Source organism: Apteryx rowi, unplaced genomic scaffold (genome assembly GCF_003343035.1).
Source record: "Apteryx rowi isolate R43461 unplaced genomic scaffold, aptRow1 scaffold_228, whole genome shotgun sequence".
NCBI classification, from domain to species: Eukaryota; Metazoa; Chordata; class Aves; order Apterygiformes; family Apterygidae; genus Apteryx; species Apteryx rowi.
The window spans coordinates 123,074-143,201 of record NW_020448619.1 but is presented as its reverse complement, the minus strand read 5'-3'; the positions used below and the strand labels follow the sequence as shown (position 1 = coordinate 143,201).

General features: G+C 45.4%; 1 protein-coding gene across 1 annotated transcript; it reads right to left on the bottom strand.

Annotated features, from left to right (window-relative positions):
* Positions 1-1,020: 1,020 nt before the first annotated feature.
* PLA1A (phospholipase A1 member A) lies at positions 1,021-19,374 on the bottom strand. The gene is made up of 11 exons (XM_026065501.1): positions 19,299-19,374; positions 16,709-16,910; positions 15,258-15,435; positions 13,553-13,661; positions 10,098-10,199; positions 9,085-9,174; positions 8,034-8,201; positions 6,887-6,976; positions 6,319-6,427; positions 2,437-2,601; positions 1,021-1,105 (listed from the first exon to the last, which is right to left on the bottom strand). The coding sequence occupies exons 1-11, from the start codon at positions 19,369-19,371 to the stop codon at positions 1,021-1,023; spliced, it is 1,371 nt and encodes a 456-aa protein (XP_025921286.1). The 5' UTR covers positions 19,372-19,374.
* Between the last annotated feature and the right edge of the window lie 754 nt (positions 19,375-20,128).

The window sequence follows — 20,128 nt, the reverse complement described above, 5'->3', positions numbered from 1 at the left end:
TCCTGGTGCACTTTTGGATCACCCAGTGAAGCCAGTCCAGAGATCCAGAGACTGTGGTCTACAGAAGATGTGTTTTGTGGCCAAAAGTAATGGAAGACTTGTCTCCTTTAATTTGCAGATACATCAAGGCGGTGGGGGGATGGAGAATGGAAAATGGGAGGATGAGTGAGGGCTGTCTCTGTGTATGCCAGCGTGTCCCTCACATTGTAGTCTTCTAGCCAGTTCTTTCCAGACCCTTCCTTCTTCTGAAGGGCTATGCTGAGTTCCTGGGACTAGTTTTTGATGGCCCTGTAGCTAGGATGCTCTTTTCTCCTCGTATTACCTTCTATTCTAGGCAGTTGTTCAAAGCAGTGCAAAATGGATGTAAGTGCGTGTGATCCTGGCATCTGTTTCACTTCATGTGAGCTTCAAAGAGAACATGTCAACAGCCAGAAGAGCTGCTCCAGTCCTGTCGTGGGAAGGAGATCCATTCTGATTACTTGGCAGGAGTACTAACATGAATTCATTAGGGTCTCACCCTGAAAGTGTCTTGTAGGTGGGACTAGTGAGTTTCGCACTGGGGATGCTGGCTAACCACACTGTTCCCCTGTGCTGAGGAAAAATAATACCTTGCACCTTTAATATGAAGATCTTTGGAAGCTTTAATAAAACACAAATGAATCATCCCAACACACTCTGTGTAGGAGGAGTGACATTTATCTCCATTTTTTCTTTCTTATAGATACAAACATTGAGATTAAATGACTTGCCCAGAGTTTCTTTCAGAGCTGGGAGCAGAACTGGTGAGATAGAAGTCCCAGTCCACCCTTTTAACTGAGAGATCTTGCCGTAACCAGTGCAGCTGGCCTTTGTTAACGTACTGCATGCTACTTTTCCGAGACATCCTGTCCCTAATGCAGGGAGTAAAAAACACATCCAGTTCAATTCTTTATGGTCAAAGTATTGTCCATGAGCAGAGAGAAGCAATAGGTTTTGGATTCCTTTCTGTTTCGGGTACGCTTGCATGCTTGGAAGGCGGTGCTAGGCACAGGCAGCAGGAAGCTCAAAGGAGAGGTCTGTGTTGCCAGGGAGGGTGAGGTTCCAGGGCAGGCAGAACACAGTCCTGCTGCGGGAGGAACACAGGGAAGTCAGGGTGCGTTTGAGCAGGCAGAGGTTGCTATCCTAACACAGAAGCAAGCAAGCTGCTGATGGACCTTCGGCTGCTTTTTTGAGGGTATGCCGTGCCCCAGCTGGGATGAGTTTGCCAGAGGAGTGAGGAGGTTGTGCCCCTCACCCTTCCACCACCCCTTCCCAGCAGCATCTTTCTTGCTCTGAGTGTTCCTGGTTTTGAGATAAGAGAGCAGTTGTGAACCTGTGCAATCCTACAGCTCTGCACCTGCATCACAGCTGAGGCCAGTGCTTCCAGGAATGCAGGTTAGCACCCACTCAAGGCAGTGTGTCATGTTGTCCCATTCATAAGTGGTACAAAGCCATGTACCTGCACCTACATCCCACCTTTGGAGTGCTTTGCTCTGCAGAGCATGCTGGTAAGGAATAATCCTTATGCTCAAGGGAGTGCCTGGTATTTACTTAGGAACACCTATCCCTGTCTGGGCCTCCTGGCTACATTTTTGCTGCCTTGTGCTTGAATGTCCTTATTGCCTGTGGAAACAGAATTTGAATGTTAGCCAGACCCCCTTCTGCTTCTGGGTTTCCCTACTTGGAGTGCCCACTAGCTTACTTCAGCTCAGAGCCAGGATAAGAATTAGCTCAGCAGCAATTTGGATAATTTAATGTGTCAGTATAGACCCAGCTATTTTGCCCTGCTTGCAAGAACTCTGGGTCTACAACACTATTGGCAAAAATACTGTATTATGGAGAAGACCATTACCTCTCTCAGGGTTAGAAGGACTTGGCTGCTTCTACCCTGGAGAAATTAATTATGGCTGAAGGCAAGTACTCTGCAGTGCCTGGCCCAGACAATGTCAAAATGGTTGTCTTTAGCCTCAGTGCTTTATAAACCTGTGCAGTATAAGAAATGGAAATGTATTACATTTCTGCTGTTTCATCCTGAAAAATATGAGTGCCTGGCATGTCTCAGAATGGGTCTCATTGTAGGCAGGGGAAAGAAGGAGAGAGCAAGCAAGGGCAAAAAGATGATACCTAGTTGGACAAGCTTTTGTCAGGGTCTGTGACTTAGAAGTATTCTAAGTGTGAATGGCAGCCATTTTCCCTCCATGGCACAACACTTTTGTCCTGGGTGAAGAATTGAAGAAAACTCATAACCCCAGCAGTTTTTCTCTCTCACAGGTAGAAAATGGTTTACATAGGGACATAGAGGGGATGGGAGAGACCCCTTTACACATTTATCCAAGTGGACGTGAGAATGCATTCCTTCAAGCTAGAGGCTGTATCCATAGGTGCAGTGGATCCCTGAGGGATATTTCTGTGGCTTACTTGTTAGTGAGAGGCAGCGGGGCTGTGCAGAACTTGCCAGTGATGAATAACTCATCCTTCTTCCAAAATCGATCCCTGGGGAGATACTTCAGTGTCACATTGCTTATCTGGCAGAAAGGAACTCTGTGGGCCAGAAGCCGTTTGCCTGTCTTCTGCTGCTTATGTCTGCAAGGCAGAATGAGAGTTGTGAGGGAGAGCATTTAATCAAACTGCAGATGCAGTCCAATAAGGACAGTGAGATTCAGATTTGTTGAAATGCTGGAGGAACCTGGGGATATTAATGTGAACCCCTCACATAACAAAATGAGTGAGAAGACTCATCTGTCAAAAGGCACTGCAGGAGAATCTGGGATCTAATATGTTCTTTTTGTTCCTCTCCTTGTTTCATCTCTGTAGTTAGGAACATTTATATATAAATATCCTTTCTTCTGTCACACAATTACAGCAGCTCTTCCTGCTATTGTCTGTAGATTGCAACACTGCCCAGATTGCTACAGAGAGGTAAGTGGTAGATATGATCAGCATCTGTGAAATCATGAATGGCATGGATAGGGATTGATTGTTCAGCATTTCTTCCAGTACAAGAACTGGAGGTCATCAAAGGAAGCTAACAGGTGGCAGGCTTAAAACTGCACACTGGCAGACACACTGCACAAGGTACCATTCCATTCAAGCTGTAAAAATCCTTGCTGCAGGATGTTGCAGATGCTAAAAAGCTTACATGAGTTCAAGGCAGGGGGGCTGGACAAGTTCATGGAAGATAAAGTCATTGGGAGTTATTAAAGACAAAGATTTTACCTTTGGCTCAGAAAGTCCCTCAGACGTAATTATTTAGACATTGGGAAAATATTTGGGGGAAGTATTGCTATGTGTTTACATTGCCTTTTTATACTCTTCTCGAGGCATTTGCTTTTGACCATGTTGACGTTGGGATGCTTAGATAGACGGACCTTTGTCTGTCCCTATGCTCTTCTCATGAACTGAGAAATGCCAGATGTGGAGTAAGCAGCTAATGATCAGAGTCAAGTGGCAGACCTTGTGCTACAAAGCAGCACTGCCCAGCTGTTTTGCCTAGCTGGGCTGCCTCCCTTAAAGGAAGTGCATCCTGTGGGCCTTCTTATGTCTGTTCTATGGGGCACCTCCAGGAGCCTGGTGTTACACAGGAACATCAATTTCCCTGTGCTTGTGAAGAATATGTGTGTATCTGACTCAGCACAATCCCAGAAGTGCCTCGCTGACTTTGCCTGTTCAGGAATGTGATAGTAGGGAAAGGCAAAAAGTGAGAAAAGGGTCTGGAACAGGCTACAGTTCTGCTAGCCAAAGTTGCTCCAGGGAGCAGGCCAAGGGCTGGACTCAGAGTCCTCCTAGGCCAGTGGGACCAACCCAAACCACAGCAACTAGTCGTTCCTTCTACTGCACTGGTAGATCATGGACAATACATGTGTCTGTGTCTGGCTTGAAGCTGCCAAAAATAGGACACGTCATCAAATTGTGGCTATAAAGGTGAATAACAGACAGTGAATGGAAAACAAACTGAGGAGAAGCTGTCTCTCTGATGCATGTTTTCCATGGGCAGGATCCAGCCCTACTCTAGAACAGAGGAGCATAATAAGGTTAAGTGGGTGGATGAAATTTACTCCTGGGATTAACATTTGGTCCAAACCTACAAAGCTTTTGGATGTAGGACTCTGGCTAACTGAACAGACCTTCAGAAGTATGTTTTCTTGGGTGTGGGGAATGACACTGTGTTACACCATGTGATGTGTGAGCAATGGTATTGCAGCTGGGAAGTGTGCTGTGTAATGAGCTCCTTGCTCTGTCAGCCCCATGGCAGCTGTGGGGCCTGGGAATCTGTCTCTTGTGGGACTCTGAACAGCCTGTGTAGGGTAGCAGCATCCCAAGGAGTGAGATCAGAAGTGGTGTAGGGGAGAGGAGAGAATAGCAATGAGGCAGGGGACAACTGTGCAAGTCACCTGCTGAAGGTATGAGACTGGGTGAATGCTCCCAAGTCCCTGTGCAGTTCCTGGGAGCTGCAGGCTGAAATGCAAGTCAGATCAGCTGAAATGGTAAGTCAGTGATTAATCAGTGCCTAAACCACGATGTGAGAAGATACGTTTAGATGCCTGTTTGACGCTGTGAGCTTGACTGCACTGGGTGATTTGGTCTTGCCCGGAGGGGGGAGTTTCTTTGCTCTTAGCTATAATGTGAATTAAAATGGTTGTCTCAATGTACACCCTCAAATCTGTAGGCTTATTGCTGTAAGTAAATTTTTCAGTTTAGCCTTATGCTGTTTAGGAGAGAGGCTTAAGTGAAACAGATAGAGTTGCTGTCCTCCTAGGCTAAGGGTGTCTTCTGGACAGGTTACCCTGCTTTAACTCTGCTGTCACATTAAAACCTGCCAGTACGCTAAAGCCTTGGGATTGCCTGCCTGTCTTACTTCCCCAGGCAACTTTTCTCTCCAGAGCTCTCATGCCTCCTCTGGACACGTATCGAACACCATGTGTCTGACAACAGCAAAAGGAAGTGCTGCATGTCCATCTGAGCAAATCATGGGTCCTGACTTGACCTGCATGTTACTGTTTCCTCCCTCCTGCATCTTCAGAAAAGGCGGATTTGGCCTCCAAGTTTCCAGGGTTGTTTGGACATGCCTTTGCCTTGGGGAGGGGTTAGATAGATTTAGCTCCATCAGGCTGGAGTGTAAATGCCAAATTGCAATGCTAGGCTGGAAATCCATGGTGAAGCGACTGGCAATGGTGGGAGAGCACCCTAGAGCAGGCCTACCCTTCCCCAAATCTCACCCCTACTTCCTAGTGCYGAGGACTAAACCAACGCAGTTCCAAGCTTCAGGCCACAATCTTTTGTCTTAGCAGTAAGGACAGTGTGGGAGCCAGCGCTGGAGCCCCAGTGATCCTGTGAGAGCTGCCTGGAGTCCTTAGCAGACAGTCCACCTGCTTTTCTGAAGCAGCCAGCAGCGTATACTAGCTTCAAGTCTGCATTGCAGCTCCTGAGCCACAGCAGTGGGCAGGAAGGTGTAGGAAGAAGTCTTCTGGGGAACTTCTCTGTGGTGGGGAGATCCCCAGTTATGCAAGGGCTGGGGGAACAGCACACTGGGTCTGGTCCTTTAATTCAGATAGGGTTTGGAAGAGATTGGTGGTTTCAAGAGAGATCTGACAGTCCACATATGTGGTCTTGTTCCCCTACCCACTGGATTTTTTTCCCCTACAATGGGAGCCTGGGAGTTTTGCTGAGTTACTGCAGGGGCAACAAGCCACTAGACATTACCCTGCTTGAGCAGGGGGGTTGGACTAGATGATCTCCAGAGGTCTCTTCCAACCTCAACCATTCTGTGATTCTGTGACATACTTCTGACTGGGCAGAGATGCAGTTTTCTCCTCTTTGCAACTGCTGTCCTAATGGGTATAGAGAGAAACATCTGAGTCACCACGTCTGTCAGTCTGGAACCTCTGGTGGATGGGAGCTTGCTGTAGCCAGTTTGTAGCCTTGCAAGTTTGGCAAGGTAGGTTTAATAACTATCTGACAGTGACTGCGATTTGAATTGGCACCAGGCAAGGGTATGGTGTGGAAAAGGAACCATTTTAACCACAAAAAGGTATGCAAATTTGGGTATCCCAGAGTACACCCACTGCTCCGTGCACTCTTGGAAGAGATGGACCTAGCCAAGGTTACTAAATAATGGTAGCACATGCCTGGTTATGGAGAGCATTTAAGGTAAATATGGAGGGACTCAAGAAGAAATGTGGTTTGCCACACAGTGATTGCATTAAGGGCAATATGTTACCGTTGTGCCTTTCCTAGGCTGGGATAAACATCCTCACACATGGAGCTGGGAAAACCAGGCCAGAAACATGCACTCTCACTCACATAGTGATCTTTGCAGTGTTCTTGGTGCTGTTGCCGCAGAAAGTGATCTCAATGTTTGTGACTGTATTTCTTCTCTTCTGCAAGTGGAACTCAACCAGGCTGTGATGGACTGGGCAAAAGGCAAAGGACACAGGAGTGAGAGCAAATACTGCAGGCTGGACCAATCCTGCCAAAGGAAGGCCTCCAGCACTCGCTCCTTGGCCCCACAAGCACAAAGAAGATTAAGCAGACATAAGAAAGTAAGAAAGGAAGGAGGTAGTCTCTACGATGAGAGAGACAGTGGGCAAGTCTGCATAGTCCAGTGTAAACAGACAGGCATTTTCATTATCCTTACTTCAGTCCTGAAGCCATGAGGCTGTGTTAACTGAAGGCTGTGCCCACACAAAAAAGCTCATTGGAAAGGGCTTTATGGGGGAGATGTGCAGGGTTATTGCTCTTCAGCAGTGTTTCTCAGAGCATCTGGTATGGTTTTGATGGGGATGGTAGGTTGCAACAACCTTGCTTCTCCAGAGAATCTGTCTCATTTAACCAATCCCCTTCTAACTTGTTTTTTCTCTTTGCTACTTACCACAGAATGGGGCTGAGGGACTGGTCATTAAATAAACTTTCACTTCCTTGGGCAGCTTTCTCATGTTGACACCTGCCTGCTCCAGCAGACCTGCAGGAGGAAATAAAAAGCCAGTTCAGGTGAAGGGACAGACATGAGTGACCTGGAACAGAAACATAATCGGCCTGATTCATCCCTCACTCATCCCACCCACTCCACTGGCTTGGAGGATAGACCCTTTCTTTATACCAGTGCAAATGAGAGCAAATACAAATCTGCGGTGACAATTGACAAGTTAGCATCCCCCCCCCCCCCCCCAGAAAATTCAACTCTAGCTACCCTGAGTGGCTTTGTTTTATCTTGCTGCTAATGAACTGTGGTATCATTTGCACCTGTGCAAAATGAGTGGGTCTAAAAACTACCAAGTAAAGAAATTGAACACATAAATAACAACCCAAGCAAAAGGTGCTGGGAAACAGGATTTCTGGATCGGTTGAGAAGAGAGACACAGTGTGAGGCCTGCACCACAGACAAACTGACCATTTGACTTTGGAGAAGTGGGGAGGGGGAGGTTGAACTGGGAGCACCTATACCAAAAGAGGCCTCTCCCTATATTCCTCTGGTGCCAAACTCCAAATAGCAGCACAAGAGGGCGCTTCCAGGCTTTTGGTACAGCCCAGTTTCAGAAGTTTAAAAGTGGCAGCTATTGCCTTTTCCAAATCCAAGGATGCAGCCATCCTTGGGGTGTCATGGCAGGAGCTTTGCGAGAAGGAAGTGAGATAGCAACAGCAAGTGGTTTGCAGAAGAATGGGAATTAAGGCTTGGGCTAAAAATTCCAGTTGATTCTCTAAACAAGATAATCTTTTTGAGCTAATCACCCACTTGTTAGGCTGGCGATTCTGGAGACTTTCTTTCAACTTATTTCTGGACCCTATGAAATATTTAAAGACCAGAAATGTTCAAGGCAGTTGTTCTGCCTCAGGTAGTATATGAGCTTTTAGGGTTTCTCTATGGAAGCCAGCAAACAGAACAGTTTCTTATCATCCTCAAAGAGATGCTAACCAAATTCTCCTCCAAGAAATCTGAACCATGTGCCATGCTCTGCATTGAGACCTTTTCAGGAATGGATTGTCCCCTGCCCCATGAAGGTCTTATGCTGGTACCATACCTATTCGAGGACAGGAGACCACGAAGGGGTCCACACAATCCAGGCAGTGTCCATTTAAAAAATCTTGATGACTTGTGCAAGGGAATGCCACAATAGGACAGGAATATTTCAAGGCACTGACATAGAGATGTACTGCCCTCATGTGATCACAGATCAGATACTTGTAGCCTGTAAGAAAAAATGTATTCAGGGAAAAGCAGCCATGAGCAGACTACTTCAGTCTTTCCGTATGTTTCTAAGGAACGTATGGTCAAGAAACACTACTACAGATTCTGCAGCAACTTCCTCCTCATCAAATAATGTTTTGCAGAATACCTCTGTGACTAAAAGCCTATATCCCTCTGCAAGGGAAGTCACACAGGAACTTGGAAATGTACCTCCTACACTAGCAGAGTGTCCCAGAATAGGGGAACCACAGGGCTGCCTAGTCTCTGTCAGTGTGCCATCAATAAGGCCCCAGGCTCTCTGCGATAGAGTACGATAACCCTGACTCTCACCTGCACTGTGACCCTGCTGTGGGATGCAACATGACCTAGGTGTCCCCTGTCACCTGACCCTCAGTGGAGATGGCTCATCCAGAAGGTATTTGAGTATTTATCCACAACATTTACTGTGTAAAGTCCTGCTCTCTAGAAGGAAAAGGCAATAATTGTATAAGCTGACTTTCTACGTATAGACACAGCTTGCAGCATGAAAACAAAAATGAGCTTTTGCTGGTAGTACCTGACAGCCTTTCTGATAAAAATGTTTCCCTTGTTGTTATAACTCTGCTGATGCCAGGTTTTTGGCTCATACAGAAGTGTCACCAAAATCACATCTCTTGCCAGCAGTACTGCTAAGAGACTTGACTTGTATGTGCTTTTTATTCCAGCTGCTTGTTGTACTTCTGTGAGCTGTGAGCCATGAAGCTCTGCTGCCATGTGTCTTTACAAATATATTGTCCTGTTTTGATGCCTGCCCTGGCTATAGTGGGAGCTGGTTGTTAAACAATGTTTTCACAAGCTGCTAAGTGGCCATGAAAGCCCTTCATTTGGCCACAGAGTGTTCTCACCTGCAGAGATGAATCGGGGGCATCCTGGCTGATCTTTGCCTCCATTAACAAAATAATCAATGTGGCCTACAGGTATCCGAATCCCGAAATCTGAAAGGAGATGAAATTCTGCTTTATTCTTATTCCTGACTCTTCTGTTGCCTCAGGCTATACTCTACATGTTTTTTCACAGGCCCCAGTAATTGGCCAACCAACAGCCAACCCACCATGACCTATTTTTTTCACACAGCAAGAACAGATTTCCTGTTCCTTCCTACACGCCTGCATTGTGCAGATAATGTCATCTATGGACTCTGCTGCATGGAGCAGAAAGTGCCAACAGGTCTTCTGCTCCTGGCCCTGCCATGAAAATGACTGGTAAGTTCGACTAAATCACCATGTCTGTGACTCAGTTTCCTGATTCTGTAAAATGGGAACACAACTGACTACAACCCTAATGGGGGATTATGAGGTATGATTGAGAGTTATGTTGGTAGAGAGTTTTGTGATCTCCAGGTGAAAGTGTGACTGAAAGGCTATTCTTCAGACGTGTTCTACCTACACAGACCCTAAGCGCTTTAGAAAAGTTACTCTGTTGTTGCACAAGCTGTGGGTTTGACTCTGTTATTCTCTCCATGGACACTCGCAGTGGCACCTCTCTGACATCAGGTGGGAAAAAGCAAAGAGAGAATGGGCATGTAAATTCCTTCCAGGAAGGTAAGAGCCACACCAGCAGAACTAGCAGAAACTCCCTCTAGTGTAGCAGGATTAAGGAAGAAATATTTGCTGGAAGATTGCCCTGTGGCTACAGCAGGGAAGTTTCCATTTGTGTTGCTGTGAAGTGCTCTGGGGTATAGATAGCTGCCCTGATTTTATCTCTTTTAATTAAAGCCTATCTAATCAAGAGACATCTCAGAGCTGACCTGAACTCATTGTCATCTGGTCTAAAGGGGACAATAACCTACATGGTCCTTAGCAATAATGATGGCAGAAGGAATGGAAGCACAGTCTGAAGAGGATAGAAACCAGCCTACTGTCAGCATCGGTATGAATGGCTTCCACAAAGATGGCATCCCCAGGATCCAAGCGTTCCTCAGGGCTGGCTCTGGTGTACCTAGGGCCTGCAGGATCCAGGCCTGTAACAAAATCAAACAATCATCTCAACCAATGTTCCTCAGATCCTTTCTTTCTTATTTCTGTACTGATTATTTTATCCAAACATTTAAAAAGTTGCTAGGCAGAAGTGATGTTATTCCCACGTGTTGCACTGATTATGCTCCGGAATGCTTTCTGTCCCCACTAAGTTCCACTACAGCTTCCTTACTTTGTCCTCTACTATTCCTAAACATCCATCCCTATGTAGCAGTTCTGTACCAAACAGCCTATGAAACCTCAAGTTTGCCATGATTAAGCTTCAAATAGCTCTGACAGAAGTGGGTGTAGTGTCTTTTGGACTTGCAATGAAAGAGAATCAGTCACACTTATAAAACCTTTCCTATTTGTGCTGTCATCTGTATTAACCCTAGAGTCTGTGAAACATCACTGAAGACCATAAGATAATGCAGTCAGCATCCAAGGCATTAACCAATCTAAATATTAAAAAGGTTTGATACCTATCAAACATCCTTAAAACAAAGGGGCTTCTGAGGCCTCTCCTCCCAAATAAAATCTAGTTCTCAAGCAGCCATCTGCACTTTTGCCTCAAACTTGCTCCTAGAGCAAATTCTGGGGAGTCAAAGGCGTAAAGAAAATTCTCCTTGGCAGTACCAAGGAACAGGTTAAAGATCATTTTCTTATTCTAGCTGAGATTTATCCTGTTGACTTTGCCTAGGAAAATCATCTCACAAGACTTTTTTCACTTCCCAGGCAAGAACAATAGTTTAAGAAGCAGCTCTGCTCTACATACCACTTAGCCTCGGAGCTGGCCAGTTTCACTACCTTGGACTCAGTCCCATTATTTCTCTGTGGAGAAGGAGGTATCAAAAAAATACAAACTGATGTGTGAAGAGGGGCAGGAGGAGAAGGGGGAAAAAAAAGAAGTCTTTCCGATTCCTTCTAAAACTAAAAGCTAATAGGAAGAGAATTGATCAGAAGAAGAATTTACTGCTGCTTTTCTTTCTTTCACGTTCTTTTATCTTTACACATACGAAAAGCTTGGAAGTTCCCTGCCTGCTTCTACAGATTAAGTTTTAGCCAAACCCTTTAAAAGAGACTGAAATGCTGTTCAGTATAGCTTGAAGTTATTCCTGAGGATGGTGGAACATTTAAGACAAACAGCAGTTAGTTCTAGCACCACAGCTCCAAGTCAAGCACTTTTCTGTCCTCTTTTCTCTATGCCTACCTCCTCTAAGCCCAAACTGCATGAACTCCATTTGAGACCTACATCCTCAGCAGCTTAGAAGACTATTCACTGAAGCCTTAACTCTCTATGCAGCTGAATTCCCTCAGGCTTTGTCATTTCCTCTGCAAGAACTGAAACAAATTGCTCTTCAGCAATTTTGCGTACGTGCTGTCCATTCCAATTCCTGTACCATTTGCCTTCCTGCAAAAGGAGATATCCACAGGACCAAGCCTGGGTTAAAGAAGCTCACTTCATAAAAATAACATTTGTGCTCTGAGCTCCAAGACATTCATTCTTTTTTTTGCTCCACAGCTCCTTTTGGGTGACTGAAAATACTTAAGGAATTTATAGCTCTGGGACCACATTGCTCTATATGTGTGTCTGTGCGTGAATGGGGGGGGAGACAGGGGACGAGATCAGACAGATATCCTGGATCTGATTCCACCTGTCTTAAGCTCCTAAGTCTGAACTGCAGCCTGCAGTATCCAGTGTACCTTTGAAATCATAAGGCAATCAGGAGCGCGGAAAAGGTTTGTCTTGTGGCAGAGCTGAAAAAGAAGGGAATAAATAAACCTACAGAGTTTTTATTATGTGTAGAAAACATAAAGAGGAAGAGTCTCTGACTCTGAGGTTAATTACCATGTTTTCCTTTAGAAGAGTCTGCTTCTGCTCATCTGAAGATGTTGCTGATCACAAAATGCTGATGCAGGAGCGTGATTGTCCAAAGCCCCTCCTAATAAATACTTTCATTCACAGCTTAAAAAAAAGCCTGTCATGAAACTCATCTCCTGGTAAGAAATGCCTGTGTTTCACGCAGTGTGGGTAGCTGTGATGTGTGAAGGCCAAGCCAACGTTTCTGTGTTCTGCCCTGCTGACTGTGCTGTGAGACCCTTACTAAGGATACCTCTGTGAGGTAGCTGGGCAGACTGGGAACTGTATTCAGTCTTTTGGTGCCTTTGTGTCTGTTTCTTCTTTGTGGCATTTTACTGTCCATCAAGATGAATCTCCATCCCTGGGGATCCCTGGAACTTGACAAGGCCCTCAGCAACCTGATCGGACTTGGAAGTCAGCTCTGCTTTGAGTGAGGGGTTGGACTAGAGACCTCCCAATGTCCCTTCCCACCTAAAACATTCTGTGTGTCTATGCATGCCTCAAGCCTAAAGGCTGGCAGGGCCCTGAGAGCACCCAGAAGCTCTAAATGCCATGATTAGCCTGTAACCATCTTTCTCTGTAATCACCCAACTGCAACCTCTTCCTCACACCCAGAGCAGAGGCTGTCTATGACCAAGGTCAGCTCTAGTATGGTGCAACCGGGTGGCCTTGGACCAGTTGGCTGTGAAAGTTGCCAAGTTGTGAGGAAGAGCAGCCAGAAGCCTCATTGCCTCCCCACCCTGTCCCCCTGCCCCCCCGTCCCCCCCCACACACATTGGCTCAGGCTCTTGCCCTTGACCCTTGCCTGAGCTGTGTTGGAGGGATGCCATGCCCAAACCTGTGCCTGCCTGATCCTGCCCTTGGCTTTCTGACTTACTTCCTGCTTGAGCTTGGACTTGCCTTATCACTACAGACCAGCCTGGTGATGCACTGTGGCTGATCCTGGTTCCTGTCACCAGACCTGCTCTGCTCTTCCTGCCCAGGTACTGTAGGACCGTGTCCCTTGTCAGTGAGGCCACTACCCCACCCGCTTTGCTGTCACCTTTGGTTTCCAGCTCACCTTTCCTTGAAGAGCAGCCCACTCTTGCTGCTCTGCCACAATGACATGCATTGTGAACTTTAATTTTAGGAACCACAGAGGCCATACATGCTAAAAGGTGGAAGCAAGGCCTGTAGGTGTTGTGGGGTTTCACTAGTCACCAGGGCTAGCTGAGCTTTGCAGCCTAGTACTCTTCTAAGCTGGCACCATTTTTAAGGGTAGAGCAGAGGCAGAAGGACCCTTTTGCAAACACATGTATACTTTTGGCAGTGGATGGGGGACTAATGGCATCTGTAAAGACATTATCAGGCTCTTCTGAAGCTAAGAAGAAGCCTATAAGCTTGGGCCTAATGAGCCCTTATGCAGTTATAGGACAACTATGGATACGTCCCCTTCCCTGCTCTTTCCTTCTCTCTCTTGAACAGCAGGTGAGGACCCAAGACCCAGTTTTACAATACCTGTTATCCGTCCCAGCTGACCACCATGGAAGTGCCCCACCAGACCCCCGACATGTGCACCGAGGCTCACCCCAATAATGTGGATGGATGTCCCTGAGACTCCCAGGGCCTGCAGATTGATGATAATACAATTTAGTGTTTCTGTAGCAGAATGTTGAAATAGTTTGTCCCAGCTCACCCAGCAGCTCCATAATTCTTTAAAGCATTGCTCTTGATGTATATAGTGGAGAACCAAAGAGATGTGGAAATGATGGATATTGCCCTGTTTTTCAGAGCCTTTCTTGGGGTCCACAGATGCAAAACCAACCCTAACCAGGCCTGTCAGATGCTCCTGTTCATAACTACACAGCCTTTTGCTCCTCTTGCCACAACTTGTTTTAGACTGAAGTTCCTCCTCTCTCAGCTGAGTAACACATCTTACCTGTGTGAATAATCTCTTCCTCAGTAAACCGAAGGAAGATGGCTTTCTCTCACTTTCTCTCACTTTTATACCACCATCATACCCATACTCTGATTATCATTTTAAGTTTGTATTTTCAGAGATTAAGTATTTATCCATGGGCTGAACTGTCAGGTAAAGCACAGCCACTTAGACATGATGTGAGATGACACCATCCAAAGGAATTCAGCTGGCTGCAGGCTGTTTTGTGTGATGCAGTACCATACAATGGGAGAGGATGCTGTGCAACAGGAGCCAAAGTCTGACCCACTCTGGTGTCCCAGGACTTTGCAGTGTTTGTTGTTGGGTTTTTTTTGTCGTTTTTTTGCATGAGAGCATAGGAATGCGATTATAAATGATGCCTGTGAAATATGTGAGGCTAAATCCTGGAGCAGTACCAAGGCTTATGAGAAGCACAATAAAGTGCTCTGGTGTAGTGTAGTGGGAGAGGCTGGACAGAGAAAGGCCTTAAGTACCCAACCAGAGCTCAACACAACCACAGAATGGATGGTGGGGACTGAATAGCAACTCAGTCATTTGTTCACTGGGTGACCTGAGCAGTAATGTGGGGTGACAGTCCCCTTATACTCTCCCCCTCTTCCTCCAAATGACACAGCTGCTCCAAGAGTTGCCATATTTCTGGATAGAAATGTGTGCCTGAGCACGATGTGGTGCATACCCAGGAACTCCCACACTGTGCAGCCTTGGTCTGCAGTGCAAATGTCACACGGAGAGTTTAACGCATGACTAGTAAATACGAAGATGGGTCATTCTCATTGTGTAAGTGTTGTTCAGCTGTGCTTTACATGAGCAAACTGGGACACATATAGGGTTTTCCTGCCACTAGAGAGTATGTCTGAAGCTCCAAAGCAAATATAAAATAGCCTCAAATCCTGCCCCTCCATCTCCCTGGACAAAATTTCTCAGAAGAGGAGGAAGAAGATCTGTCCAGTGAAGCACAGACCTGCAATAACCCAAGACACCCTGCAGGTTTGTTCTGGGCTTGGAGAGGTAGCTGGCAACTGGAATGTGTTTCCAGGAAAAAGTAAAAACTCAAGAGAAAGAAGAAAAACAGTGGCATGCTCAAGCCTGGCTGAGAAAGAAAGGAAAAAAAAAAAAAAAAAAAAAAACTCTTTAGGTCTGGAATAAAGCGCCTGCTTGACCAGCTCCTGGGGACAGCAGGTTGGGAGCAGCTCTCTGGATTGTCTCCCTGAATGATGTTCTCTGGCCATGTTCCTCCACCACTGGAAACACATAGCAGCTTACCAGCAGCTTGCTGATGAAGTGTGAGATGGAGAGGGCCAGCTGTGTGACATTTTCCACTGCAGAGGGATAGGTTCCTGTAGACCCATAAACCCAGTCCACTGCAATCACGTTTGCCTGGCTTGCGTGCAGTATGGCATGGACGAGCCCTTCAATCCAGGACGGTTTGGTACCCAAAGCCCTGCCGAGTCATCAGAAACAAGTCTGTTAGGCATCTTCCAAAGCAGGGCATGTGCCAATGTGTTGTTCACTGGTGCTGGAGCTTCACATGTCTGAGAGGGGGTTTCCAGATTGTTCGTGAAAGTTTTTTCTGTTGCCAGACAGCCACACCTGGCATTTCTTTACTGCAGTCTAATAACAAACTCTTTCCAGCACAGCCTGATTCAGAAAGGAACTAAATATTTTAATGAGTGAGAATAACATTTGCAGGGCTCAGACTGAAGTCTTGGTCTTTCTGTGGTGCTTCAATTGGCCACAACAGAGCTGGTTTGGGGAAAGTGAACTGACCAGAGACACCTGAGTCCTGCTCTGCAATCAACTGGCAGGAAGTCCTTGGTCAAATCACCTAGTCTCTCACTGCTACATTTCCTCCTCTGCAGAAGATAAAAAAAAATCTACATACATACAGAATACCAGGAAAATCAAAGAGTCTGTATCCTGCCCATTTCCCCTAACACTACATGGTGTGTGTGGGGGGGAGTGCTGTGTCAAATGAGGGGAGCAGCTGTTTTTCTGAAAAGCTCCTGTAACACATTGGGTGGTTTCATCATGGTTTTCTATGCACTTTCCATTTAGGCTTTTGCATGTCAAAACAAATAATGTTATATGTTCACAAGCTGGCTGGAAAATGGCACAGTAGAATAAGCTTGCAAAATGGTGATAGCTTAAAAAAAATGGCTCAAATCTGTACATTTTCAAGATTAGAAGTCGCAGGGCTGACTAATCCAGGGTATTGATGAGTCAGGACCTGAGCTGCAAGGAGACAATTGAAAGGGAATAGAATCTTGAAGAAAAGACTTATTAAATAAAAAAGGAGGAAGAGAGAGAAGAAATTGAGAGGAAGAAAGAGAGAAAGAAAATAATTTTCTACATTTTGTTTAGGCTCCAAAAATGTGAAACACACACCAGATAGGCAGTTGGTCACAAACTGCAGGACATAAAGTTATGTCGGAATGAGAACAGTTAGCAGCATTTTCCATGCTTCTGGCCCCCACCCACCAGCACTTTCCCAGAAAACTCCCAGGTACAGTTCGGGAGCTGAATGGTTCAGGAGCTGGAGCACTCCAGACACTGTTCTTAGCAGTCACTTTGCCTGCAGCCACTCTGTTGGGGAGACTAAGAGGGTCACATGGACGGGGAGTTTCCATGCCAGCCCCACTCAGTGCCTGGGAATGCCCCAGGCAGTGTTTAATTTACTAGTGTAAACTTAGCCACAATGCTCTTCTTTCTCTCACCTGAAGCCATGGATTAGGATCTTGGTTTCCAGGCTGCTGTTGAAACTGGAGTTCTTGATGCCATCATCAGCAAAAATCAGCTCCCCACAGCTGGGTCTGGAGGAGGTGAATAGAAGAAACTGGACCTTAAGTTTACTGCCCCGCAGGAAATTTGCTCTCTGGAAGTCAGTGCAGAGATGACCTGAGACTTTGTCTGTATTCCCTGCAATGAAAGGGAGCAAAAAGTATAACTAGCTTGTCTGTGCAATGGGGGAAAAAAAAGGCCATTCTAATTCCCTGGGAAAATGAAGGTAGCAATTTGGGTTCTATTAATAAAGAGTAAAGGGACAGAACATACATCAATATCAACCTATTCTGGAAAACATGTCTTGTCCAACAAAGTTGTTTTTATTCTTTGAGGGAGTTCCAACTCTGGCTGGGGAAGGTAAGTGTAGGTGTCATGATAGCCTTGAGTTCTGGGAGTTGTTTTACTGAGAAGTGAATGACAATATGATTTTTTTTCCAAATCAGCTGCATGGAACAGCAACTAAGCACATTTATGAGCTGGCTATTATTCTTTAAAAAAAAAAAAAAAAGGGTTGCCAATAGGTAGTCACCATTGATTGAGGATATTTCTATTTGCATTCTCCTGGGCTAACTAGAAGGTACAAGTCTAACTGATATTTGTGTCAAAAATCCAGAAACAAAGATGAGAATGCTGTTGATAAAATAAATCAATGACAATCAGTTTACAGGATGAAAATATTTTATGGGAAGACAAAGGCAGCTACTGCAAGGCATTTTCATCTAGCCAGCAAAAATATCCTCACAGAATCACAGAACAGTTGGGGCTGGAAGGGGCCTCTGGAGATCATCCGATCCAACTCCTGTGCTCAAGCAGGGTCAGTTACAGCAGGTTGCCCAGGACCATGTCCAGTTGGGTTTTAAATATCTCCAAGGATGGAGACTCCACAACTTCTCTGGGCAGCCCGTTCCAATGGCCAACCACCCTCACAGCAAAGGAGTATTTTCTTATGTTTGAATGGAATTTCCTGTGTTTCGATTTGTGCCAATTGCCTCTTGTCCTGTCACTGGGCATCACTGAGAAGAGTCTAGCTCTGTCTTCTTTATACCCTCTCATCAGATATTTATAAACTTTGATAAGATCCCCACCCCGAACCTTCTCTTCTCCAGGCTAAACAGTCCCACCTCTCTCAGCTTCTCCTCATATGAGAGATGTTTCTGTCCCTTAATCATCTCTGTGGCCCTCTTCTGGACTTGCTCCAGTATGTCCATCTAGCTCTTGTACGGGGGAACCCAGAATTGGACACAGTGCTCCACATGTGGCCTCACCAGTGCTGAGTAAAGGGGAAGGATCACCTCCCTTGACCTGCTGGCAACGCTCTTCTTAATGTAGCCCAGGATACTATTGGCCTTCTTTGCCACAAGGGTACGAACCTATAACTAATACAAAACTGGATAAATTTAGACTAAAAATCAAGCAAGGAAGTTTAGCAGTATATATGGCTAGTGAGTAGAACAGGTTGCCCACAGAAGAGCTGGATTCCCCACCTCATGTCACTTCAGAGTAGGACTGGCTGCCATTTTGGAAGGCTTGTTGAAGGCAAAATGTTGGGTTTACTGAAGGACTAATGGTGTGAAATTTATTAGCTTGTGACGAGCAAGATGTCAATTAATTGATTAAATGATCCCTTCTGGCCTAAAAAAATATTGCTGTATGAACTGGCATAGCTACATTCTGCTGAAATAACAATGCATGCCCCTTCCCTTTTCTGGACTGGAGGAAGCGAAACAGCCTTGAATCTGCACATACAATAAAATACGAAAAAAAATCAAGCAACTGGCTTCCTAATTGCTAACTATTCCCACAAAAGATACTTTACAGTAGCTAGGCAGAACATGGCATAAAGGTCAGCACAAAGAAGTGAGATTTAACCCTCAGATCTTTTCTGTGGGATGTGACGATCCCTTACTGTTGTCTATTTTGGTCTTCTGGTGTATTGAAGGGGAAGAAGAAAGATAGGTTCTCTGGGTTCAGTTCAGGAAAAGTGTAGACAACTTAACTAGAAAGGGCATGTTCAGTGAAATCATGTTGCATGCCAGAAATGGCCTAAAGGGATCATGAATGATGGGAATCATGAATGAAGGTAAGTCAGGAGGTGCACTACTGTGAAGCTGTAGGTGATGTGGAACCGTAGTGATGATCAGAAACACAGTTTTCATTGCTGGTACAATTAAAGAAAGAAATGGGTGTGGCTTCTGTTTATTTTCTCCTGACTACTGCAGATTAGATTTGCTCAGCATTCAAAGCATACAGTGCTGATGCCAGAGGTCAAGTTGTCCTTTTCCCACTTCCTCATTCTTTAGGATAATCTTGGATCATTTTTTTAAAGCAAGTCAGCAGAACAAAATCACTGATGGAATCAAAACATGGGATAAGAAAGAGCCATTCCTGCATTGCCCTGTCTCCTGGCATCTAACTAGATTGTAGCAGGGACCTCTTGAAACACAATTTATTTGGGGAGAATTGAATTCAGAGCCTTCTATGTAAAACCTTCAATCGCTTAACAAGTAATCATGTCTTTCTTACCTGCTTGTGTTAAGCTGAGCAGCAAGATGACAGCAAGAACAATCAGAGGCTTTCTCTTCAGATCCTCAACCATCTTCCTGTTAGTCCACAGTGCTAGAAGTACAAGGACTATACAGGAGAAAACAACTGTGGCAGGACTGTGGAGCTGCTTGATCAGCTTGACTCTGTTAATGATCAACTGGCCTGTGCTCTTTTGGGAAAAATAGGGTAGGGGCAATCACCTCTGCTCTTGATTGACCAAAGTCTGTTTCAGCACAGGGCTTCACTGATATTTCGGTTAAAAAAGATGCTTTTTTATCATTTTTATCACATCCCTTTTCCTCCCCATTCTCTTTCCCTGTGGCAGTTATCAGTTCAGAAATCAGCTAGTGAATCCAGTTGCAGCAGCTGACAGAGTTAGTGTGCTTTATCCTTGTCACCTAGTTCTGTCTCCTAAATTCTGAGTGGGGACACTGCTTAGTCATAAGGCTTCACAAATATGTCCATGCCAGAAGATTTGTAGCAGGGAACTGACTGGCCTTGGATCTGTGTATTGTCCTTTTGCATTGTTGTCTCTTTCCTGTATTTCCACTTTTGGTCAAGTTCCAGGGACTGCCAAAAAAAGGCAAAGTGACAGATTGCTTCTGAAAAGTGAGAGGAAAGACAGGTGAAAATGTAAACAGTGACCAAACCGCTGTGATATGTTCAGACTATATGTTTCTTGGAGCAGGGACACTCTTCACCTTTTTTGGAGAGTGCATTTTGAATAATACAAGAAATCAAAAGGATGATCTCAGTTATGCACCAGTACTGTAAGCATGCAAATACTTCCAACAGGCCTTTGAATATAA

Bases quoted from the DNA above. Each gene is read 5' to 3' on its own strand.
- PLA1A (XM_026065501.1), bottom strand. From the start codon at position 19,371: ATGGTTGAGGATCTGAAGAGAAAGCCTCTGATTGTTCTTGCTGTCATC. The intron at 10,200-13,552 runs GTATTGTAAAAC...ATTTTGTTACAG, and splicing joins TCAGCTGGGACGGATAACAG to GCCTGGATCCTGCAGGCCCT. The intron at 6,428-6,886 runs GTAAGTAGCAAA...CCTTTTGCCCAG, and splicing joins TCCCTCAGCCCCATTCTGTG to TCCATCACAGCCTGGTTGAG.